The following is a 26,863-nucleotide window of genomic DNA, read 5'->3' as shown; positions in this document are numbered from 1 at the left end:
TAGATGATTACCCGCTTCGCCGGGAAGTAGAGCCGAATACCAGGCTGTGCCTGGGACCCGGCTTTGCCGGGTGTACGCCGCCGGCTTTGCCGGCGCACGAAGGAAAGGAGATAAACGCGCAAAACACTGGAGACCTTCTAAAAATAGTAACGTCCAGTGACATTGTAAAAAACGTAGTAACGGGAATATGGATTGACGCTACACGAAGGAAGGGAGATAAACGCTGAAAACACTAAGACTGGAGAAGATAAGGAAGAGTTACTGGAAATGGATCCAGAGAAAAAGCAAAATCGGTTCAGCGCTGCGCACTGAGAGCACGTGTTGAAATATCTCATCGAGCAGGTTGTGTCTGGGGTCTACCTGAATATAGCCCACCAAATTTGAAACAGATCCATCGAGAACCTTGGGCGTGCATCGCGGACACACACACACACACACACACACACACAGACAGACACAAGTCGTATATATATATATATATATAGATACTATTTGTGATTGCTGACAGTTTTCCTCATATAAAATTAAGTTTCACAAGGAGTGGAATTGCACTAGCTTGACTGGTTGCTGTAGCAAGGGATACGGTGTTGTGTTTTTTTGGGTTTTTTTACTTTTCTTTTCTTTATTTGGTGTAACGTCGTTTTCAACCACGAAGGTTATATCGCGACGGGGAAAGGGGGGAGATGGGATAGAGCCACTTGTCAATTGTTTCTTGTTCACAAAAGCACTAATCAAAAATTTGCTCCAGGGGCTTGCAACGTAGTACAATATATATATATATTACCTTACTGGGAGAATGCAAGTTTCCAGTACAAAGGACTTAACATTTCTTACATACTGGCATTGCCTAAAATCTTTACAAAAATTGACTATATTCTATACAAAAAACACTTAACAAGGGTAAAAGGAGAAACAGAATCCGCTTAAGTCACCTCTTACTACATGCTGGGGAGCATCGGGTAAATTCTTCCCCCTAACCCGCGGGTTGGTTTTTTTTTTTTTTTTAACTTCTTAACACTTTCGCGACGGGACACTGATAAATCAGTAACCGCGCTGACACGCCCATGGACGGGACGCGCATTTTTCAGTACCAGTCATACAAGGTACAAGACTCGTGATTGCTTCCCGGTTTTTGAAGATTGCAATAAATTGAGTTGTTTCCCTTGATACACGTGGTTTTCTCTTCCGGCTTGATCAAATTAGTGCAGATTTGCGTGGTGTTTTCGAACAAAAAAAATGAATCGAAGGCGAGCCTTGTCACGGGAGGAGATTCTCCGGATGTTGGATCTTGAGGATCCTGCAGATCATGATACATCGTGTCGTTTTAGCCTCAAGAAAGCGATAATAGCAGTGATATTGAGGAAGAAACAGTCCCGTTGTTGCTAGTACGAGTCGGCAAACTACACGTGGTAGGGGGTGATACTGCTAGACGAACATGTATCTCGGAATCGTGCAGGAGCTATGGGGGCGTGGCAGCACTGATAACAATGGATGGCTGGAGTCTTCAAATCCTTTTGGACTTGTTCATAGGTGTACAGTTGGTACTTTGTTGTGAAAATGTGACTTATATTCAATATGGATTACCTAGACATCATTTGGTGAGTGTTACAGTTTTGTTTCATTTGAGTCAGGATGCTGTGAGTGAATGCGTGATTTGCTTGTTTTTTTCTTTGTACTGTCTCCTTATTTCTGTGTACAATGTTAACAATATTTCAGCTAATTCATAGGTTTTACACCTTGTTTGGTTATAACATTATTTATAATACTTTCTGTTAAAAAATAACTTTTAAAAAAAGCAGTGGAAAATAAAACACACACAAAAAAACGTTAAAAAACACAAATTATCCCCCTTTCACCCCCCTTTGCTAAAACAAATCGCGTGACAAACTTATAAATAGCACGACTGAACTGGGCATCCATTTTTGAATTAGTACACAAAATTTGGTGGTGATTGGACTTAATTCAAGCTTGCTAGACAGATTTCTTTACAGTTACTGATTTTTGGTAAGTTTCTTGGTGGCAAGCTTGGGCTGGCAGGACGTCAACGCCGTGGCAGTGCTAGTCACAATAGTGTTAAAGGGTGTTTGTAATAGTTGCTTATACAATGTATTGACATGTGTTAATGTTGGTGTGTGTTTGTCAGCCACAATGTAAATTTTCATTTTGAGATAATAAAGTATTATTGTATTGTATTGTAATTGTATTGTACTGAACAGTGCCAGAGCTAATTCTTTCCAATATTCAATGTTAACAGTTTACACAAATCCAAGCACAGTCACATGTATTAAATACATGTACATGTACTCTAACTCAGAATGTGTCATGCCCAAACATTTCAACATTACATAAATATTTGCAGCGAGCAAACAATTTATACATTGATGAAACACCAATATTAACACATAAGTCTGGGAATGGGATGTCAGACAGCAATTGTTTGCTAACAAAAACAAGAGGCGAAGCCTTCACGGCTCATGTAAGAAATCGACAAACAGTAACACAAACTCAATCACTCCGTCACACATACACACACACAGTAAGCATACCGTCGCGATATAACCTTGAACGGTTTAAAACGACGTTAAACACCAAATAAAGAAAGAAAGAAACAGTAAGCATAAGTGATACGGTGCAAGAGTGCGAGACACGTACGATCTAGATCTGTCTGTCTGTAGCCTACTTTTTAGTACTTACGGGGACACGACTGCCAGATGGCCAGATCGACACTGCGCTTTCGACAGCGCTTCTTCGCGCAGACACTGGAAACACGCTGTGCAGATTAACCTGTAGGAAATCTCCTTTGGTATCTTCTTTATCTATTTTTCTGGAGCTACGAAACCGAACAATGTGAAAGCGTGTTCTCCGAATCGGCAAACTGCAGCTCGGTGATAACTGTATCTATACCACAATCCTTCACGCGATCTGACCTAACCTTGACCCCTGACCTGGTCTACATACCACACACGACACAAACCAGTCCGCTGTTTTTACCCCCACCACCCGTTTTCTTTGTATACACACTTTAACTACATACGTGCCGACGAAATGTTGATCATTGCTTCAATACTTTGAAGCTGTTGCTTGGATAATAACCAGGTAAAATTAGTATTTCGGTGTTCAGTCAAAAGTTTCTATCACATACACACGCACAGACAGACAAAAGTTAGCATCGCATAGGCTACACTTACGTGAGCCAATAAAAAATTTTGGAACACACGCACACAAACAATTACAAAGACAGACAGACACACACCTGACAGGGCATTTTGTAAAGAAGGCAGAGGGGGAAGGGGGAAGCTGTAATTCAGGTGTAACACATTTGAGCTATCACGCTGTATGGTTAAGTACAATTACATGCCTGTGAGATTCCAAGCCCTGACAGATGACCCTGAAATATTAGATTTTACAATGCTACCTTGTCTTAAGTTTTCTCTTTTGCTTCACAGTGACAAAGGCCTTTATCTTTTCAAAAACACCTGTCAAATTCTCTCGTGAGTGCTATTACTAGTCACACTCCGAAGTGTGTACACAAACGCTACACATTCCTATGCCCTTCCCAGTAACTGTGTGTGTATCAATTATAGGCAATCATCTCTAGGGGGTGGGAGCACATTGGCAGGGTGTTGATAATGGTCGCCTGACATTTTACATCACTTATACAAGGCAACCACACAGGGTGTAATCAAGTTAGCACAGTCTCTGCTGCTGGTGCTATTACAGTGGGTCACACATTGCCTGGGCAGACTGGACTGTACCTTGGAAGACTTCACTGTTCTGTTATAGCACTATTTTGAAGACATGAACAGATAGATTTTTTCTGTGTTTATCTTTTATGTGATGAAGTGTATGCGCAGCTGTTTTTCTTTTACTTCATTTTCTTCTCTTCATGACACCTTTGCACTGTACATTGAATTTTTTAATGTGTCTCAATCACATCCATAATGATATCACTAATGACTGGCAGCTGGCCTCTTCATTTTTATACATACAGTATAAGTTGATAAATAAAATGAGTATGATAATTTGTGTAATGCACCAGTCTAGGTTAACACACTAAAGGTCAAGTTCAAGGGCAAAAAGTATGGGGATAATAGCTCTAGGATATCTTGACATGCACCTGCAGCTTGTGTAATCTAGTACTTTTCTCTCAAAACAAACAGTTCCATGAATGTTTGTGTGAGTATGTAAAACAGATCAAGTTTTCACGCCTCCAACTCCAAGTTTAAGTTATTCAGCAGCTTGTTAACTCACCTAGTAGCATTATTGTAAAAAATTGTAACCAGGTTAAAAAAGCAACAAAACAAAACAAAAAAACATGCACACACACTCAGTCACACAAACAAACCCAAAATAAACACACAACAAAAACGCTGGCAATTGCAGACAACCCTGACAAAGCTTCAGTGTCTGATTTTCACTTGTAAGCACTAGTAGGTGTATGCATTGTTCATGACTTTTCATTTTGCGCACACAATGCACAACTAATGGGAAAAGATTAATAATTTGCAGGCAGGCCACCAAGACTAGTATTGATCTGTGGAAATGAAGAAGCTGTTAACACCCAGATGTGGTAGCAAAAATCGAAGGCAATCTAATTTGGGCCTAAGCTGGCCTTGCACATGCCTGGCTCAGTCTATCATGCATGCATGACTTCATCAAAAAAGGAAAAAATGCAGACTGGGACAATTTCTGTACCCATGAAGTATACTTTTTTGTTGTTACAATTCGCTTATATATGAGTCATTCTCAGAAATGGTGGTCCAGTGAGAGTGAGTAGGGGTGACACATTTGAAATTATGAAAAAGTAAAGTAAAATTATTTCTATTCCTGAGACATTAAAGCATTGTTGTATGCCAATACAAGAAGAGCAAACGCTCGATCGAGTCACTTTCGCAGTTCTGAATATTATATGAGGCATCAGATGGACAGGAAGAAATTGCTATTCACAACACAATGAGTCACGTTCACATAAAATTTGAGCCCGGTCACTTTTATAGTTTCCGAGAAAAGCCCAACGTTAAGTTGTGTGTTGCCGAACAGAAAAGGCTAGTTATCTCCCTTGTTTTTCTGATAACGTTCGTAAAAGGCTACAGATGTAAATACTTTGATGTAAAGAATAATCCTACAAAGTTTCAATCACATCCGATGAACTTTGTCAAAGATATAAAATGTCTAATTTTTCCTTTGACGCTGACCTGTGACCTTGAAAAAGGTCAAAGGTCAACGAAACCATCGTTAAAGTGTAGAGGTCATTGGAGGTCACGACTAAACAAAATATGAGCCCGATCGCTTTGATAGTTTCCGAGAAAAGATATAAAATGTCTAATTTTTCCTTTGACGCTGACCTGTGACCTTGAAAAAGGTCAAAGGTCAACGAAACCATCGTTAAAGTGTAGAGGTCATTGGAGGTCACGACTAAACAAAATATGAGCCCGATCGCTTTGATAGTTTCCGAGAAAAGTCCAACGTTAAGGTGGTGTCTACGGACGGCCGGCCGGACGGCCGGCCGGCCGGACAGACTAACACTGACCGATTACATAGAGTCACTTTTTCTCAAGTGACTCAAAAATGGTTTCTATACGTTGGTGTTGTTTTTGTGTGCTTTTCAATTGCGAAGTTCGGCCGTTTCCGGATCGCCGAAGCGTTACACGACTTTCGTGATCAACAATATGTTCAGTCTCATGGCTAAATGCAAACATGCAAACACCAACAAATTACTGCAATCGACAGTCAGGAGTTCAGTATTGGACGTAGCAACACATCTTTGCAAAAACTCACGCTGAATTTGAAGTTACGGGCTTCGAACAAAAAATTATGAATGTCGTAACGCATCGTATCCGGACTCGACGCGCGAACATCGGACAGCAATGTGCTCCATGACTTTGCCACATCACGGCTATTTTTAGCTCTTTGGCGCACAGGAAGTTCGAACAAAAAAATAGTCCTTTGAATCACAGCCAAATATTCACAGAAAACTCCAGAATCATATCATTTGCTGAAACTCATGGCGTCGTTTCCTGACCTACGTTACAACTGAAGATGGTTTTTACTTAATTGTCGAGCCTGCAAAGCTTTGTCACAAACTTACACACCGCGGATGGCGACAATGTAGTGTCGGAAGGATATCGAGTGCAAACAGTCTCTCAAAGCGCGAAGTTTAGCGGAACAAAGCAGCCAAGAAATTTTCGTATCCTCTGATCGTCGATGTTCGACATTCATCAAGTACTTAAAATGGGTAATCTGAACGCAACAGGAACTTTCAACAAATACAGCAAACTCTGACGAATTGTGTTTTGTGTAGTTATTTTGGGTCAGACGGGTTTTGCCGGCAGGAAAGGCCAAACAGTGCAGATTCATGTCTGTCGCACAGGAACCGAAAGTGGTTCAAGCATTTCGTTTCTGTGTTGCGACATTCACCTTAGTTTTGTTCCAAATGTCATTTTTTTACCAATATTAGTTGAAGTCCTTACCTTTCATAACTAGAATGTGTTGGGTAGAACACAAAAATACTGCAGAACTGATAAAAAATGCACAAAGGATTGAAGGCTTAGGTGGTTTAAAGTTGGAATTTGGTTTCCATGTTACAACATTCATCACGTAAATGAGACAATGACAAAAGGTGCCGTTTTCATGTCAGTATGTCCCAAATGACATCACCAGTACATTTTTCATTCTATCTAATCTGTTTTCGTTCTATTTTTTCTAATAACATGCGTTAACAATTGATTGCCAACTGGAATGGAAGAGCACAAAAAGTGTAACTTGATATGTAGTTTTTCTAGAGGGAAACAAATCTTCCACTTTCATGTCAGTGTGTCCCATGCAACATACATTTGCCAAACAGCTATGTGTAAGTAGATTATTTGTTAGTGGTATAGAACATACTGATCAACAATCAAAGTCAGTTTTCACATTCATTTTCTACCTATTTCTTATTTGTTTATTCTTTTGGCAATGGTGAAATGTCAGCAATCGTGTGTCATTCGGGACAGTAGACATGACACCTGACCTTTTGTCACTGTCTCAATTACTCTTTTTGTCTAATTTTTGCATTATTATGTATAGCAAACAATAGACTTCATAGTAAAAACAATTATTTTGTATTTCTTGACTCTTTATTTTTTACTTTGTATGTAACACTTTGGACCACCATTTCTGAGAATGACCCATATATATTCTGTTATAAAAGTGTGAGCTACATCAATGACTTTGTATCATTCATAGTAAACATACTAATAATATGGACATCAAGACAGACATACATGCATTTGTTGTGTTTTTGTTTTTAGCGAGTTCAAATCGTCTTCCAGGCTATGAACATGCACAATGAAATACATCGGGCAACAAATTTCTCCCCCAAAAAGTTTATGTACTATGGAATTTGTAATTAAATGTTACATAGGACATTCTAATTCCTCATCACTTGGGTTATTTTAGAGTCTAAATCTAATCTTTAAATCTCCCATTAGAGAGACTCAGGGGGTAGTCCACTAGTGTAACAGACAAACGTACAGATGGGAAGAAGAAGATCTGCTTAAATTAAACAAGTCACATTTCTGTAAACCTAAAATGTCAGAGTTAAAAAACAAAGGAATACTGTACTCACCGATACAAGAACGAGACAAGACGGTATGAATTTTCGCTTATGGAAGCTTCATCAGGAAAAATAAGAACACAAAAGACAACAAAAAGCAGACGCAACATGGAACGAACAAGGTTTGAAAGAAAATGTCAGAGACAAAGAGACACTAACAGTAACACACAAAAACAAGAGGGATACATATAATTCTCAGCCTTGCTTCAAAAACATACAAATTCAAAACGTAAATCTTTAATTCCTAATTCTGATGGAGAAGGAGACAGCACGCAGAAGGAAAAAGTGCTGAACAAAAACAGTAACTTCTCATTATGTTGACACAGTTAGTGCGCACCACAGACAACCAGGTGTGTTAGTGTTACTTGTAACTGGACATCCATTATTGAGTGACAGCCCAGACAAGGAATATTAGGTCTGTTCTTCGCAGCATCCTTTGTCCTTTTATTGACTGTTTTCACAGGAAAACCTGTCTTCACTGTCTGTCAGTGAGTGAGTTAAGCCTGTCATTCCGAGTCTCAAACATGGGAATTGAAATACATGTATAATTGTATGTGATTGTGAAATAGTCAGGAGGGGAAAGGGGGGGGGGGGGGGGGTGTGTCTGCGAGTCCAATATAAATATAGTCAGCAAATTCCAGGTTCAACTTAAAATCTTAAAAAGATTTTTTTTAAATTAAAAATCCCTTAAAGGCACAGTAAGCCTCCTGTAAACCATCACAAATACTGTCAGGCTTTTACATACAGTACAAACACCCTTTCATTTAAGCACTCACCGAACGGGAACATCCTAGGTGCCCTGCGTAAAGAGCGAGCAATTTGTAAATAATTAATTTTGCGGATTGTCTCCTCACACAATCGGACCGTGGTGCGTTTGGGCGCTGGACCTAACTTTTAAAATCTAAATAATAAATTGACAGCTTGTTACACAAACATTCTTAAATCATAAAAGAATTCTTTTTTCATCAAGACAAGACCAGTACAATTCGAAGTTTTGAAAGTTTGAAAAAAGAAAAGCCCGGAAGCAGGGTCACGCAAGGTCGTGGTTCTCGTAGCAGACGACGGTTTATGCCTATCGCCAGTTCCTCTGAACAGTCAAAAGCCATCGCTAGAGTTCTTGTGACCCACAACCGTTAGTTTCGTGCATTAGTCAGAGGTACATAATAACGTGCTATTGCAGATAAGCTCACATCGATTCACATTCAAATTACTAACTGACGACTACATTGTGAAAAAGGGATACTGGATCACACGGGTTCACGATGGCTCAGGGGTAAGACAGGGATGTCGTTAGGCGTCGGACATCGGATATATAACGATGAAAATCCCCAAATGTCCGATTCACATTGCCGCATGTCGGTCAGATGTCCTATCGTTTTAGCCTGAGCGTGGTCATTGTCCGATATGTACTCCATTCCTTCGGACAGCGCGATATTCGTTAATTTTCATTTCAAGATACAAATCTTCTAAAAGACCGAACGCTCTTGTGTTCAGCTGACACTGAAGTTGCCAGTGCCGCGTGCGGATCTTTTCTTTTGTCGGGAATTCCCGAACCGTTTGCGGTATGCGCCGTTTGGGTATAACCGTCTCGGTGCAGCGCACTGATCTAAAAATAGTGGATTATTTTTAGATCAGTGCATGCTACAGGAGTACGGGAGACAACTCCAACTGACTAAATTTGTCGTCTGCTTTTGTTTTCGATATGAGACGAAGCACTGAATTATGCCGCTGAAAAAAAACTAAAGCCTGCAAAAGATCAGCATTAGATCAAACCGATCATTTTATTTTTCAACTTTTATCCAAATCATGCAGTTTGTAATCAAAGTAAGAGCTGTGAAGTTGTTCATGTTGATTTCTTTTTTGTGGTTTCTTTGAAACTAAACAAATACAACATTATACGCACACTGTGTTGATGTATTTACTATATTATGTGTGTGTTCTACAGCGCGCGCGCATGGGTGTGTGGGTGTGTGTGTGTGTGTGTGGGCGCATGACTTTGGAACAATTCCATGGAATGTGTTATAAGCTGTTTGGTGCAAATTCATAATGTCCTATTACACTTTCTGAAAACGGTCAAGACTCAAATGTCCTATTGATGCTGAAGAACTTGTAGCAACATCCCTGGTAAGATAAACCATGCAAAAATAAATTCTTTGAAAATTGCTCGCTCTTTACGGAGGGCACCTAGGATGTTTGCATGTTTGTCAATGGAACTGACCGACAACTTAGAATTTTTTATGTGTGTACAAAAAGTGATTTGTAACAATATAATGTAACAATATTGGTCTCGCACCGAAACAGACAACACATTGCCACAAGTTACTGAACAAAGATAATGTATGCTTCGGTACAAGCACTGCGACAGGTACGAGATAAGTTAGTACATGTACTACAATATATGTGCTTGGAAGATGAGAACAAAGAGTTAAGTTTCACAGTAAAACGCCGCAGCAGCTGCTTCCAACACTGCATGTCAGATCCCATACAGCAGTATAATCCCTTCGTTACCCAGCTGACACCTATGCCTGTTGGCATTAACAGTACTGCAGTAACCTAGCTCTTCATTTCTGCCTTATCAAATGATGTATACATGTATAAAACATTTTTATTGTTTCCCTAGTTTTACACACACACACACACACACACAATAATGAAAATGCAGACAAAGAATTCAAACAAAATCAATAATAAAAAATAAAAATATTCAGCTCAATATACATAGAGCATAAAGATAATTGCTATGTTTATATCATTAACACAATTCATTTGAAGTCAGAACTTTATCAATCAATATGAGGCTTATATCGCGCGTATTCCGTGGGTACAGTTCTAAGCGCAGGGATTTTTTTAATTTTTTAAATTTTTTTATGCAATTTATATCGCGCACATATTCAAGGCGCAGGGATTTATTTATGCCGTGTGAGATGGAATTTTTTTTTACACAATACATCACGCATTCACATCGGCCAGCAGATCGCAGCCATTTCGGCGCATATCCTACTTTTCACGGCCTATTATTCCAAGTCACACTGGTATTTTGGTGGACATTGTTATCTATGCCTATACAATTTTGCCAGGAAAGACCCTTTTGTCAATCGTGGGATCTTTAAAGTTTAACGTGCACACCCCAATGTAGTGTACACGAACTTTATCAGACAATCATCTCTTCATGCATGACTGAACAAAGCCAGCTCTTTGGCCCTGGGACAGTGAGATTTGAAGTAGGACAAAGAAAATGAAGGAAAATAAGCCATGCATGAAAATCAATCAAGCATTTGGCCTGTCTAGGATCACTAGGAACTAAGTTGTCTGAAAAAAGTGAAGCCAAACTTCCTTTTAGTTTTACCATAGAAAAAATATTTGTACAGAAATGTCACACTTTGTTGGAGCGTTGTTGCTCACAGAACTGAGTGACCACCAACAGTTTATTATTAATATTATATACACATAATTATGTGGGTAATACAGCCAGAGCTCAGACATAATTTGAAAGTCCAATTAACCAAACACTGAAACACACCTGCCCCGTTGTGATGAACATATTCAACTGCAGTTACTGCGCGCACTGAACTCATGTCAGTCTGTCTGTTGAAGATTTAGTGATTGCCGATTGTCTGGCTAACAGGGGGTAAATGAACTGGCATCCACCTCAGTTGACATCGACAGCTGTGTGTGTCAGCAGCACAAGGATGTTCACTGCTTGCTAAAGGGACAAACTGAAATCTCCAGATATTGATCCGTCTAGAGCTTCCAAAGTCCTCTCTTTCCTCTGTTCACTATTTGTCCTGTTTTGCCCAGCCCACTACAGTCTGTAATGTGCTTCCCTTTAAACAAAACTTGTACAGAACAAGCAGCCTTTGAATTTTTTTATAAAAAATGTTGGTTTAGGGTAAGTTCCCCACTCTCTTACAAAACAATTGGGGCACATTTTGCAAACCATAACGAGGCTAAGGGACAAAATGGTGTTTGTGATGTTTTCATTATATTATTATGAGGTCAACTAAAAAAATTTAAAAGCCTACCTACCAACCCTATATGTTTTGGGTCGCGTTACCCTAAATTAACATTTTTTTGTTTGGCCTAACCTTTTATCTCAGTTAAATCTACTAAAATCTTATAAACCACTTATTTTGTTGATGTTGCTGTAATTAAGAGCTGGAGAAGAAGTTGAATTATTTTCCAAACAAAGCAAAAAGCCACAATTATTAACCATGGCATGTGCCTCAAAATGTACCTTAGTTATGACTAACAGTGTCACAGCATTCATCTCATATCATATCCATGCTGATTAATAACATTAACAGCATATCTCAGTGTGGAATTTCAAAACCAAAATAAGTTAGTGAGTAATGCCAAGGGCAGTATGGCAACAGCTGGAATTGAGACATCTGCAACATCTGTTGCCTTTAACAGGAGGGCTGGGCTAGGCTGTCTGCTGGTAGTGGTATTACACCATGTTAGTTGTTACATAAAACCTGATAACATCAAACCACCCATGTTTTACTAAGTATAATGGAGCTCAGTGGACTGTGACTCAGTGGCAACACTGAACAGGGTTTGATTAAGCTGGATGGTGTTAACCTTTATGTTTTCTAGAATTTACACTGCACATTTTTGAATACATGTGTAGTTTTGTAATCTCTTCTTACTCTTTGAGCCATTAGCTGTTCTGCACAAATAGCTCGGAGTCTACTGCCCTTAAGGCAGATAAGGTTTACTTTGAGTTTGAACACCGATATAATATATTATAATTTTATATGGCCTTGGCTCAGAAATGGCGTCGAACTCCACTTTCCCCCCACTCGGGTTATTCATGGCCTAATTTCTGTGAACAGAGCCACAGAAGGACAACGGAAAGAGATTTCTTGGATCTAAGACATGTTTACCTTTCCGTTTTCACTTCAAGTCGATAGCCGATGTTGTTCTTTTGGTCGCTGTGACCCAATTTATGCTAATTATCGGCCGAGTTTTCTCGATTTGTTTGTGACATTTTACAGTGGGTCTAATTGGATTAATTTATTGCGATAGTGTTCGAGGACATAACATAAAAAATGAAGTTTTCCTGTTCTGCAAAGGCTGATGAAATCATAGAGTATCTTTCGGGCAGAAACGGTCAATGCATCGCCGAGTATTTTCCGGAAACAAACGAAGTGATGTTCATCACGTATTGTCGTAAGGAAACACGCGGATGAATCGTTCACTACAATGAGTTATCAAAAAATACAATCGCCGTTGTTCACTCAAATATTTGATGAGACTAGACCCGAGTATTATTTGCTGGATCAAAATTCATGGTTTGCGTTGTAGTTTGTACAGAAAATGGCTTCATAGGTGAAATGTGTCAATTTGCTGTAAGATGCATCGTGATGAACTACATTTTTGATCGGACTAATATTTTATCGGAAAGGTGTGAGCGGTCACATTCCCTTGTTTTAGGCGCGAAATCAATAAAGGGTGAAGCGTCATTGTGAATGAAGTCGTCATGGACGAAGGAAATAGAGAACGTAAAGGTAAATGTATTGCTGTAATTGTGTTATCTAGCGTGATGAACTGCGTGGCTATGAATAAATGTTTGTAGTTTGTTAATTTGTCACAATGCAATGATGTTTGTTTTTCTGTATTGTTTAGCAAGTACTTGTGCGTAGTTTCCGATCTTGAGACAATTTTCAATTCGATTCCTACATGTAAAAAAAAAAAAAATGTGTATCGATCTTTTGTAAAGTGATGAACTTACATTTTATAGAAACAATTTAATGAAAGACTGGAGAAATAATCATAACTGGCATGATTTCACCAATAATTTGAAAAAAATAAAACCGTCAGCATGTTGTTATTTTGATAGACAAATGCAATGCCTAATGTCGACGTAGTTCATCACTTTTCAGCAAATAAATTACACTGATCTAAAAGTTAGCGATTTTTGTTGTTATTTTAGAAATCAGTCATGAAAAAAATGCCTTAATCTAATTGTTTACCACGGATCTTCATATAGTTTTGATAAAATCAAACTTATCTCCTAGAATTACTTAATTGGCGTAGTTCATAACCTTACAGCAAGCATCTATTGCCAAATGTGTGTAAAGTGATGAACAAAGGTAACTTTTTTTTCCTTTGTCATTGATTGGAATTTTTTAAACAGTTACCTTTTACTTGTGTCAATTTCAAAATCTGTGATGTTCAACTAATTACAAAATGTCTTCAAGTCACATGAGCATGCACAGTTCATCATCTTACATCAGATCTCTGCAATCTGATTTGTGTAAAGTTATGAACAAACACCAAAGTTTTCTCTATCTCACATTATTTTTTTGAACATATCATATTTGGAGTATTTTTAATCTTAAGTCATATATATTCTTCCATTTTCACTTATTTTGCTTATGTTCTGTCACCAAAGTGGTTTGCGGGTCTCATTATGTGTTCATCTTGTGATGTAAGGTGATGAACATTTTTCTTATTGGCGTCACTAAATCTTACTATGCTCGGTTTTTTCCTCCAATGTTCTATATTTTATGTCTGCCACCTAATGTAACTTGTTTAATGACATGTTAAATGAATTATGCAGACAGGACAGTCATTTATGTTCAATTTTTTGACAAGTTTGCTGTAATGTGATGAACATCTCCAGTTTTCATGTGATAACTTTTGAGTGCTTTAAGTTACAAGTTTTTTTTTGCCATTGATGTTACCCTCCTTTGATGTGTGTGTTCTGGATATGTGTATTGTGTTCTAGCTCTGTTCCGTTTGGATATTAATATGTGAAATGTGACCTTGTCACGCTGTAAAGTGATGAACAGAAAAGATGGATGAGTAATTTATGTAATTGTTTCTTGTTCACGAACTTGAATTTTGTCTCGTTGATGATAACATGATAATTTATGTCACTTGACATGATGTTTCAGATGACTTTCTAGATAACGTGCGACCTAAGTTTGATTTTCTAGTTTTTGTACTGAATAGAAACTTGCTGTTCATACAATTCAACATTTCATTGCTTTAAAAGTAAATATTTGCTTGCATTATCACTCTGAAATCTGCTACAGATGCTAATTGGTACATGAATGTGATTCCATGTATATTAACTGATAATTCTGTAAGTTTTTGCTATTTTTAACGGAGGCCCTCACATTGTTGTAAGGTGATGAACTGTCCTGCTGTTTATTTTTGTCGGGAACGTAATTCCAATTACTTTATTTTGAATTTTGTACATATTTATCCTTTTGGCTTCCTTTGTCAATTTACAACTGAAATTTGTAAGCTGTTTATTCAGGTTTCCTTTTAATTGGCATGTTTATCTTGTGACATGATGTAAGTGTGATGAACAGCATGTACGCACATTTTTGTCCACTGTTAACACAATAAATGTCCGATTTCTTCCAGACTTGTTGGGTTGTCTTTGTCATCTTTTTCTCTTTGAGGTGCAGTTTATAAAAACAACATTTTCTGAAAAACACTTTTTGTCACAGTTTCTAGACACCAATTCTGAGCCAAGGCCATATACACATGTGTAATATGCCGCGGAGAGTAATTTTTCCTACACCTGTAAAACAAGTGCCACAAAAACTATGCTGCAATCTAAAATGTTCCTTGGCTGTAGACAATCCATCTCTCTCTCTCTCTCTCAAGACATAGCTTATTTCTATCCAGTGAAAAAAATCTCTTTACCCCATGGGTTGTTCTAATTTCTAACCAAAGTGCCTGCAGTGTCTGAATCTGATGAATGTAACTTTTCATGGCAACATATATCACAATGACATACTCACTTGGAACAGTTTCCACTTCCGTGTCCACTTCGGCCTCTCCAGAGGAAACTGGACTCCAGCCCCTCTGAGGTGACAGAGAACACATCTGGAATTTTCTCCCAGTCGTCAAAACGTACTCCACCTCCCAGAGAGTAGGTGCCGGCCGGACAAGGCTGACATGTCTGGTCAGCACTCAGGTCAAGAAACTGACCAGCTGAGCAAGTGAAAGCTGAAAACAAACAAAAAAGAGAATAATAATGAACTCAAATCGCAAGGACAAACTCAACTTGGATAATTATAGATTAGTTGGGCCATGACTGATTTTGTTTTTAGGTACAAATGTCCTGGCTAAGAATAAGACCTTGTAGTTGTATCAATGTATGTGTCAACAATTTGGACAGCCAACCAGCAAGGGGTCAGAACAATGCTTTAAGATCAAAAAAGCATGTCAGGGACTGAAGACCCAGGACTGACAGCATGTAATGCAAATTGTTGCAAAATGTTCATGACAAGGTGTCTTTAAATGTGATTTTCTCTTGCTGACAATGACAACAGTTTTAGTCATAAAAGTTATGGTTCCCTGAGCATGCCTTGTTTTTGTGACAAAGCAAGTCAACCCACAAACCTGTCAAAACATGTATATTTTAATCTGGAGATAGATCTCTGCCCATCATCAGCACTCATAGATCCATCCTTGATAACAATTTCTGATGTTACAGTTACACTTACAAATACAATTATATTTATAGGTAACAATAATAATTTATATGATATAAATTTCTATTTAAATAAATATGAAAAGGATATTTGTAAACATCGTGCGAGCTAATAATAGAACACCCTGACGAAGGCCACGAGGCCGAAATATTGGTGAAAACGTGAAGGCTTGTTTTGGTTATTTTTTCCATATTTGTTTATATATATATATATATATATATATATATATTGGTAGGGGCTACTGTTACGCCTTTTTCAAGTCGTAATTCGACTCAGAAATTCTATAGTTACGGCATGACGTCATTTTACTGTCGTAACCCGCTCACTGCAGGCTTCGGTTACACCTTTTCCACGAGTCGTAGAGTCACTCGGCCAGACTTTGATTACGGCGCGGCGTGATCCTACCGGGACATTCTCTAGTTACGACATGACGCCATTTTACTGTCGTAACACGCTCACTATTATTCATGTCCCTTGTTAGGACATACTTGTATACATGTACTGGTGGTTGATTTTCCAGATATCCTCTCAGTGATTGAGGCTTATATGAGGCTCAGTGATTATAGATTTCACTGTTCCTTTAACGAGTTTATTCCGTATTTTTATCTGTACTAATGGTACAGGTGAATGTGGGGAGTGAAGTAGTTGTTTGTTCAACCCATCCCGTTATTTTGTTTCTCCAAACAAGGAATCATTTGTGTATGATTTGTGGTGGAATTTCCTCCATGGTGTGTACTAGGATGTACTGTACTGAATGTACTATGGGTTATATTTTCCCCGTATGTGTACTATGCGTACAGGTTAATTGGAGGGAAAATGTAGTGGTTGTTTGTTTGCATCAGATGGTTTCGTCCTCCATTGATGCAGGCATAGTCCAACTCGCCAAACTGCAATGCTTCGTTGAAAATCTTTCTGGGGGCTCGTTTGCGCTGCACCTGCAGAGTTCGCGACAACCGAACGTAGAGCTGGACGAACGCGTTCGTTTCAAAGTCCGAGATAACTTTTTGCAACCTGTCGAAGGACTCGAACGTACTTCCAACTGTCAAAACTGCTTCGCTGTGAAGTCCGCTATCCATGACTAAAGTAAACAGGCTTGCATACGGGTAGAAACGCACAACCACTACTAATGAACTGTTGAACACGTCTGTCCTCACTCAACCCACGCTTTAAAATGGCCGCCCAAACCGGAAGTAGAGCACGGCCCTGGCGGGGAAATGCTTTGTGACATAATCAAAGCAAAGAAGGAAAAAGTTACGGGTGGCGTAAGTGTAGCCACTGCGATATATATATTACAATTATAGGCAATTGCTGAAACTTGAAGTTCTATCATGCTCAACTGATATTTCATTTTGTTATATCATTCCATTCCCGATGCAATTGAATTTAAAGACCCTGCAATACAATGTTGTAACTGGTTATATTCGGAGACTGAATTCAATGCAAAGAATTGTGTTGATTTTTGATTAACACAATGTCAAACAAACAACAAAACACTAATGTGTATTTACAACAGCACCCCCCCCCCCCCCCCCCCACACACTCCTAAAAAAGAAAAGAAAATAACACTTACAGCAGTCTTTTCCTCTAACTGGTGGGTTTGGGGCACCACCGATACAAGTGTCAGGTTTGGGTACAGACACTCTCCATCGCCCTCCCTCACTGTCACACTCTGTGTACTCATAGTGGAAATCTTTCTGCAATGAAAGATTAAGAAAACAGACAGATGTATACAAAACTACAACAACATAATGGGAAATTAAAGGGTTGCCTAACTAAATTCCCTCACATTACCAGAATCCAAAACTTTTCACATGTAGCTGTAAGCATTTGAATTTTTTTTAAAAACATTGTTAAAAAACAAGCAGCCTATATATTATTATCACAAAATTAGAACTTTACCTAGGATTGAGCTTGTAAATCTTAACCTTGAAATTGTCTTTCGAGGAAAGAAAGTGAAAGAATTATGGAAGAAGAAAGAAGAAAAGAAAAGTCTTTCAACATCTACCCTACTTGATAATCTAGATTAGTATCTATAGTTAATAAAAAAAATAAAAACACAAGAAAACAACAATCTGTGATTAAAAAAAAAAATACGAAAGCTATTCTGTTTCACTTTCTGTAGCACCAGTTTGTTAATCAAACATCGGCCCACATGAAAGCAAATCGTCTTCATACATCAACACCTAACAATTTGACATCTCTCTCTTGTCATCTGACCGACAACAGCTGTCGTCTGCATCGTGCACGTGCGTGTCGATGACTGCATCCACAGGCCACCACAAATGATGGGACAAACTGCGATGCAAAATCAGGAAAACGATCATCAATTTGGACAAATATTCTAGCTTGCAGGACTTGTGTGAAAGCTGATCCTGATGAAGATAAAATAAACACATGTGTGTTTGTGTTTGGTTTTTGTCTTTTTTTTACAATATCAACTTACAGGTTGGCAAGCTGGTAAGTCGTCACCTGCTACTTGTCTGCCAGCAAGCACAACACACACCAACACTGCCACAACATATGATTTCATTTTCTGCAACGGTATCCCACACAATTCTTTTTCACAAACTTGCACCAGCCGATTGTTGAGTGAAAATGATGAAGATATGATGCAGTATTGTTACAACAGGACCTTTTCCCCACAAAGCCAGTAGGACCGTTTTGAAAGTGGTAGACAAATCTGCATGACAAGTGGAAGCGCCGTTCGCTGTCCACTGCCACTGCCGAAGTCGTCTGTCGGTCTCTAAATTTAGACTACCTTTCGTTCGCGTGACCTCCTTTTTCTCTACGCCTGCGCAGTGCGATCGGCACAACTCGGAAAATCAATAATTCAATTTATAAATGTTGTCAATATTCAGATGAAGATACAATTTGAGTGAGAATATTCCCTGATTGACTATTGATTTGATGAAAATGCAAAATTAATTCCTATTGAAATAACATTTCACTTTACCTACCCAGCAGGCCTTGCGGTATCCTAGGTGATTACTTCAACATCCTCTGCCTGTCTGCTAGCCACGAAACAGACACAAAACTCTATCTGCTGTGAGCTCTTTAGGTGTGCCTTTTAAACATTAAAACAGTCAAAATGGCTACGATGTCAACAAGGGATCCCTATCCTTTTCCCAAACAGCAAAACGATGGAAATTTCTGTGGCACCAGAATGAAGCAGGTAAGAGTGTTTCAGAACTTGATGCGTGTGTGTCTGGATGGTTACGTTGCAGGGCCGACTAGAAAATTGGTTGATTAAAATCAACATGGCCGAAGCAATGTTTTCATAAAAGAAGCGGTATTGTACGGGCACATGTTGTATTTGGGTTACATGTGTTGCAGAGTATTTGAAAATACGTAGGCATAACCCGAAAAGCATGCAAAGAAGAGTGATATATATGTCCCTGTTGTGAATATAGTCAAGTGCCGAAGTGGATAAATTGATTACTTACACATTAACATGCTTCAATTTGAAACTTTGAGGTCGTCATCGTGGATTGACGCCCGACCAAAGGTAATTGAAGCCCGACGGAGCGAAGCGGCGGAGGGCTCACTCCATCGGGCTTCAATTAAACTTTGGGAGGGCGTCAATCCACGATGAAGACCTCGAAGTTTCAAATGACCCTGTGAATGTGCACTTTCGGATGAACAATGTTTACTGTGTGTGTGTGTGTGTGTGTGTGTGGACATGTGTGGGTGTGTGTGTGTGTGTGTGTGTGTGTGCGCACATTATAATTGTTGTGTATACTGGGAGTTCGTTCCTGTAAGAGCCTCTGGATTTTTGTAACATTTATGTTTTGTTTTTTGGTTTTTGTTGTAAAGTGTTTATGATTGTGTTCTATTCCGTCAATGGCGTCATTCTGGTAATGATGTTGTTATTGCTTTTGTAAAGCGCTTTGTGTGTTCGAAAGCGCTATAGAAATCACCATTATTATTATTATTATTAAATGGAAGCATGTTAATGTTATTGTAATTCAATCTGACGACGATCTCTTTCCTGCTTTCATGCGATGGTAAACAGACAGAATTGGTTCTCTCCTGATTCCAAAAACATATAGATATGATATGTTTGGATTAAAAACACGCTCAGAAAGTTAAAACGAAGAGAGGTACAGAAAAGCGTGCTATCCTTCTCAGCGCAACTACTACCCCGCTCTTCTTGTCAATTTCACTGCCTTTGCCATGAGCGGTGGACTGACGATGCTACGAGTATACGGTCTTGCTGCGTTGCATTGCGTTCAGTTTCATTCTGTGAGTTCGACAGCTACTTGACTAAATGTTGTATTTTCGCCTTACGCGACTTGTTTTAACATTGTAAAAACCAATTCACTGGTTACGCAATTTAATTATTTATCCATCCATCCTCCCAATCACCAACACTTGGCCTTGCAGGTAGCCCCCAAAACCAACAGCTGGACCATCTACAAAGACTCCCAAGATGTGTATGGCGTTCCCACTCACCTTGCCCAGCAGCAAAACCCCTGGAACCGACTCAACAGCAAGCACACACTGAGCAGCTCTCGTCGTGAGGTCTATCACTTCGACCCCAAGGCTCCAAACGATTCACTGGATTTTACTCTCAAGGCCAAGTACAACCACCATGAGGAGATGTTCAAGAACAGGAACGAGACCAAGTACCAGAAAGAAACTATGGATGCTGACCAGGCAGGGTGAGTTGGTTTGAGTTGTGGAACAGTGTGGAACCCCACTCTTAAGACCCGCCAATTATAAACTCCCTCCCTTTTAAGACCCTGTTTTCTCTGATTTTCTGTTCATGGCCTCTGTAAATTTACCCCCATTTTACAACTCCCTCATTTTTAAGACCTGATTTTTTCAGATTTTTGGAGGTCTTAAAATGGGGGTTTCACTGTACATAATGTAATTGTATGTGTGTGCGTGTAGGGGAATTGGATATGTATGTTTGGGTTTGTGTTTTTGTGCATGTCTGTATGTATGCTAATGACTTTATGCGGATGTAATGTGTGTGTGCATGTGCGTGTGTGTGTGACTGTGTGGGAGGGAGGGAGAGAGACAGAGACAGACAGATAGACAGATGGACAGACAGACATACTATGAGACAGAGAGAGTGTGGGGGGGGGGGAGGTGAAGAGGAGAGAGAGTGGGAGAGATAATGACAATGACAATTCTTTATTTTACGAGGATAACAGAATAAGCCTGCATAGAGAGAGAGAGAGAGAGAGAGAGAGAGAGAGAGAGAGAGAGAGAGAGAGAGAGAGAGTGACAGAGAAAGACAGAGAGAGAGACAGAGAGAGATCGCGAGAGACTAAGCGTGGTCTCTGCATGTGTATGCATGTGTGCAGAGAGTGTGGGCTTTCAAAAAATCAACAATTTGTTGTTATCGCACTGAACTCAAAACACTAACTTTTAATGCTACTGTTTACTATCCTTAGCGGATTATGACTTTATTCAGTTATTCTACAGAAAAACAGAAATGCTGGAGAAAAACTGTTTGTTTCTGCAGCATTTCTGCATAATGTCATCTTTCGCGAGAGCAACGTTTTTTTCGGCAGTAAAACAGTTTTACTGCAGTAAAATTGAAATCAAGAATACTGCAGTAAAACGGTGATGTTGTTTTACTGTTTTCACTTTTTCTTCAGCATTTTGGCATTGGTTTAAACAATGTTTTATTAAATCAAACATGATACAATAATACAACGATAAACAATAGGGACACTAACTCAAGCAAACGCTTATATTACGCGCCCTACGTAGTAGGAAAATAACACAAATATGATGTCGGACAAGCATTACTTATAAATTTCTAGATTTTTTTGTTTGTTTGTTCGTTCATGGGCTGAAACTCCCACGACTTTTACGTGTATGACAGTTTTTACCCCGCCATTTAGGCAGCCATACGCCACTTTCGGAGGAAGCATGCTGGGTATTTTCGTGTTTCTATATTAACCCACCGAACTCTGACATGGATTACAGGATCTTTTTCGTGCGCACTTGGTCTTGTGCTTGCGTGTACACACGGGGGTGTTCGGACACCGAGGAGAGTCTGCACACAAAGTTGACTCTGAGAAATAAATCTCTCGCCGAACATGGGGACGAACTCACGCTGACAGCGGCCAACTGGATACAAATCCAGCGCACTACCGACTGAGCTACATCCCCGCCCATAACTTTCTAGATGAAAAGCATAGTTAAAGCAAATCAGAAAGAATAAGAAAAAGCTAGCAGGAGGAAGAGGGGGGAGGGTGGAGGTGGGAGGAAAGAACGGTAGGTACATATACAAGATGAAGGTGGTTAGCTCATACAAAAGAGAATATACATAGTTCATTACAAACCATAATTCTGTGGCAAATAAGCAGTAGCTCGCTAAATATATATTTGAAAAAGGCATATAGAATAAGGGTTGTTGGCATGAATATGGGTACTGAGTCAAATCAACAAAAACGACCAGATTCATGGATAAACGATTGGATACTTTCAAAATTAAGCTTTTTGGTGCATTATTCAGTTATTCTGCAGAAAAACAGAAATGCTGGAGAAAAACTGTCTTTTCTGCAGCATTTCTGCATAATGTCATCTTTCGCCGAAGCAACGGGTTTTTCTGGAGCAAAACATTTTACTGCGGTAAAATTGAAATCAAGAATGCTGCAGTAAAACGGTGCTGTTGTTTTATTGCAGAAAACCTGTTTACACTTTTTCTGCAGCATTTTGTACTGGCTCATTATAATGTTGGAGCACGCGAGCTCCCCTCTGTCGAGAGATGGACTCATCCAGAATTACCAATAGTTACAAACTATCATACTATCCCAGGGGGCGACGAATACAAACGCTACTTTACAAGGTCGTTTGTTTTTCTCCAGAAAAACTGTCACAGACTATTTTGAAGAAAAAGTTAATCGCAATAATGCTGCAGAAAACCAAGTAAACATTATGCTTCAGAAAAACTGTTTTACTGCAGTAAAAAAAACGTTGCTTCGGCGAAAGATGACATTATGCAGAAATGCTGCAGAAAAGACAGTTTTTCTCCAGCATTTCGGTTTTTCTCCAGAATAACTGAATAATGTCATAATCCGCCAAGAGCCAGTACAAAATGCTGCAGAAAAAATGTAAACAGGTTTTCTGCAGTAAAACAACAGCACCGTTTTACTGCAGCATTCTTGATTTCAATTTTACTGCAGTAAAATGTTTTGCTGCAGAAAAAAACGCTGCTTCGGCGAAAGATGACATTATGCAGAAATGCTGCAGAAAAGAACGGTTTTTCTCCAGCATTTGTCTTTTCTACAGAATAACTGAATAAAGTCATAATCCGCTAAGGATAGTTTACTATGTGTTTTAAAGTTTACTGTTGATATAGCTTTGGTTTCACAAAGAAAGCCCTCCCCCCCCCCCCCCCCCCCCCCCCCCCCCCCCCCCCCCCCTCTCCCTGAAAAAAGAAGAAATAATAACAACAAAAACTGACACACACAAAAACACAATTGACAAACAAGCAAGTGTCCTGTTAGCGCTTACCATCAGTACACATCATAAGGCAATTTAATCTATTTTTCTCACAGCCGCAAACTAAAGAACAGAGTGGTGGTTGAACCAAAGAAGGCACCAGAAATGAATCATCCCATCTCTCTTAATGCCCAGCAGAGAATGGAGAGTGCCAGCAGTGTCAAAAACGCTATTGGTGAGGACTATTTTCTCGTTACCATTTATTTGATTTTTCGTCATTTCTATGAATTCTTTTACTTCTATTTTCTTTGTCGTTTTGTTTCTTCTTAATCTGTGCATGCTGTTTGGTAAAGGAGCTCTTTAATTATATATATGAATATTGAAAGATACTCATGGCAAATAATACGCATCCATAAGTATACTTGCACATCTTTTAAAATCAGCCTCATCAACACCCACATTCCCATGCATGCATGTCTACTCAGATGTCAACAGATACTATATGCTAAGATAACACACAGTTTTAATAAAATAATTTCTCTAACTCTTTTTCAAATAAGTCTAACACTTTAGATTTGCAGAAGTCCAAAAGACTTAAGCTTTTCTGTTGAAGATAACTTTTATGCCATGATAGTATTTATACACCGTCGTGGTTAAGAAAGAAAGTATTTATACACGTACAGTTTTATCTGCAATCAGACAAGTTTTACCTTGAAGAACAGCTTATGTATGCATGGTACATTGTATTAAATTAAAATAATTTCAAGTGATCTTTTAGGTAAAAGATGGTTGTCGCTCTATTTGCATGTAATGGTTGTGCATGTGTTATTTTATGACAAAGCATTTTGATGAATGAAAATGATTACGTAATTGTTGTCTGACTCAGAATGACAAAGCCAACGGAATCACACACAAAAGACACAAACATCTCTCTCTCTCTCTTTCTCTGACTCTCTCTCTCTCTCTCTCTCTCTCTCTCTCTCTCTCTCTCTCTCTCTCTCTCTCTCTCTACCTCCCTCACACACACACACACACACACACATGAACGCATGAATACACACACACACACACACACACACACACACACACACACACACACGAATTAAGCAGACTTCTGTATTGTTCATGATTGTGCATGACTAGTTTGTCTTTGTTCATCTGCACGAGCCATGATCTGCCTGCCTTGTTATTCTGCATGTATTTGGTTTCCTTTTTCTGTGCATGCTTTGTGAATACCAGAGAGTCATCACACACAGACAACCAACAAGGGATACACACGAAAGCCAGACGGAGGATTCTTCTCGTCTTGAGGGAGAGCAATGTTTATAGCAGTGGCAGATTTCATAAAGCATGGCTTATGTGTACCCATACTTTGTTTGTGTGTGATGGTGATGACAAACCAATGACTTTAAGCAGAATCAAGGGAGATGACAGATCACCTTGTCAACAGGGTACACATAAGCGTAACATCATGAAACACGTTTTATAGTATTTGCAAGTCCTCAGACATAGAATTGAGTTATTTTCATCATGCATATGATATACCAGGAAGCAGCATCACAAGCAGAGAAATTAAGTTTTCTGCAGTTCTCTGTGTGCGACCCTCCCTCTCTTTTTCTTCTCCTCTCTGTCTTTCTTTCTTCTCTACCAACTCTATGTTTTTCTTTTTTTTCACTCTCTACTCTCATATCAATTAATGCTATGTTATTGCAGAGTGTTTGTACAAAGTTAAATGTTTCAAATCTGTACTGTATACAAAAAATTCAAGTCACACATATAGAAACAAAGGTAGAATTCGAATAGATTTATAGATTGAATCAATAATATTTTGTGATCGCCTGCACCAAACTGTGATACTTGTACATACACAAATAATTATACCTGTAAGCATGTAACCCCTTGTCATTTGTGTTGTAAGTACGTGCATATATGTATTGAATTATGTCTGTGTGCATATGTGCATGATTTATATTACAGATGATTACATTACACCTGTGAATACATTCCTTACTTGTTCAACTCTGCTAATTAGCAACACAATGTTGGTGTTTAAATTATTACTTTTACTTTGTTTAAAACATGATTTACCTGACATGTTCTGAAGCTGAACATGTGCATGATTTTTTTGGGGCACTCTTCTTGCTCATATTTGCCACCTTTCTGCGTTGGGAAAATCCCTGCCTTTTCTAGGAATTTCTTTACTTTGCTATTTTTTGTTTGTTTGTTTGTTAATGTGCAAATTTTCTGTTAATTTGCTCATTTGGAAATCTTTTGTTATTTTGCACACAGAGGGAGCTCATTCTGAGGAAACCAACGCTGGCTTCTCTCGAAAAAGCGATGGCGGTATCTTTGTATTTTGATTGTGGACATGCCTCTAAGAAATATAACACATTTGAAAAAGTGCCAATTGTTTTCATGTTGTATTTCTGGCTGGTAAGAGAGTCTTTGCAGTCATCATTTGTTTTGTGACAGCTTAGTATGTTTACTTGGCTTCAACGATCAACTAAAAGGAAAATAAACACCAAAGTTACTCATAATAAAAGGATGGCATTGTTATCACTCTTTCAAAAAAGACAAGAAAAGATGTGGAAGTAACTATATAAGACGTCATAAAAAAATAGGCATCACTGTTTATTATTTTCATCTTAACAGAAAAAAAGTCTTACCCTACCTTTTAAGAATTGATCTGTTTGCATTTGCTTTGCTTCCACATAAAAGCCTGTGCTTCTGAATAAATAATTAGTATTCAACGTAGGTGTTGGTTACACTAACTAGATCTGTTCCAAGAAACACAGCATTATTATTGTATTAATAATCACTGCTTTTACCTACATATCAGTATTGTAAATGTAGACATTCTGTCAAATTTGTTGAAAGATGCGGCTCAGAGAAAGAGAGACACACACACACACGCACATGCACACACAGGCACACACACAGCACACCACTGTGACATCACATCACATCACACACAAACACACACACACACACACACACACACACACACACACACACACACACACACACACACACAACAAAACATAAAATAGACAAAGACACAACCACACACATACATTTAAACTCAACCAGCCATTGAACTGTTTCAAATCAAACATATTGTGTCATTAAACAAAACAAGCTGTACTATCTGAGAGCAGTATTAGCTTTACATGTACTTGCCTAGAATAAACACTGTGACTGGCATAGTTTGCAATAAACTTGTATTAGTAATGCTGTGTTTAGTACTGTATATTATCAGAGATATTATTAGTGCTCTCTCTCTCTCTCTCTCTCTCTCTCTCTCTCTCTCTCTCTTTCTCTAAATATATATATATATACTAGATGAATACCCGCTTCGCCGGGTACGGCTTCGCTGGGAAGAAGTCGAGCCGAATTCCCGGCTGCG

General features: G+C 38.8%; 2 protein-coding genes across 8 annotated transcripts in view; one reads left to right on the top strand and one right to left on the bottom strand.

Annotated features, from left to right (window-relative positions):
• Positions 1 to 18,792, bottom strand: part of LOC138964554 (endosome/lysosome-associated apoptosis and autophagy regulator family member 2-like) — a 44,850-nt gene extending 26,058 nt beyond the window's left edge. For all 6 annotated transcript variants that reach the window (XM_070336539.1, XM_070336540.1, XM_070336537.1 and 3 more), the window contains exons 1-3: positions 18,497 to 18,792; positions 17,624 to 17,747; positions 15,358 to 15,565 (exon numbers count right to left, since the gene is read on the bottom strand). In XM_070336539.1, coding sequence (XP_070192640.1) covers positions 15,358 to 15,565; positions 17,624 to 17,747; positions 18,497 to 18,583 — 419 coding nt within the window. In that variant the 5' untranslated portion in view covers positions 18,584 to 18,792. The remainder of the gene's footprint in view (positions 1 to 15,357; positions 15,566 to 17,623; positions 17,748 to 18,496) is intronic.
• A 274-nt stretch (positions 18,793 to 19,066) lies between these two features.
• On the top strand, positions 19,067 to 25,860 carry LOC138964553 (protein CFAP276-like). Of its 2 annotated transcripts, none has more exons than XM_070336536.1 (4): positions 19,067 to 19,225; positions 20,437 to 20,714; positions 23,574 to 23,692; positions 25,747 to 25,860. In XM_070336536.1, the coding sequence occupies exons 1-4, from the start codon at positions 19,142 to 19,144 to the stop codon at positions 25,815 to 25,817; spliced, it is 552 nt and encodes a 183-aa protein (XP_070192637.1). In that variant the 5' UTR covers positions 19,067 to 19,141; the 3' UTR covers positions 25,818 to 25,860. The 2 variants fall into 2 exon arrangements, with proteins under 2 accessions (XP_070192637.1, XP_070192636.1); XM_070336535.1 differs by having other exon boundaries at positions 19,068 to 19,225; positions 24,697 to 25,860.
• Positions 25,861 to 26,863: the final 1,003 nt, after the last annotated feature.

Source organism: Littorina saxatilis, linkage group LG4 (assembly GCF_037325665.1).
Source record: "Littorina saxatilis isolate snail1 linkage group LG4, US_GU_Lsax_2.0, whole genome shotgun sequence".
NCBI lineage: Eukaryota > Metazoa > Mollusca > Gastropoda > Littorinimorpha > Littorinidae > Littorina > Littorina saxatilis.
This window is presented reverse-complemented; position numbering and strand designations above follow the sequence as displayed.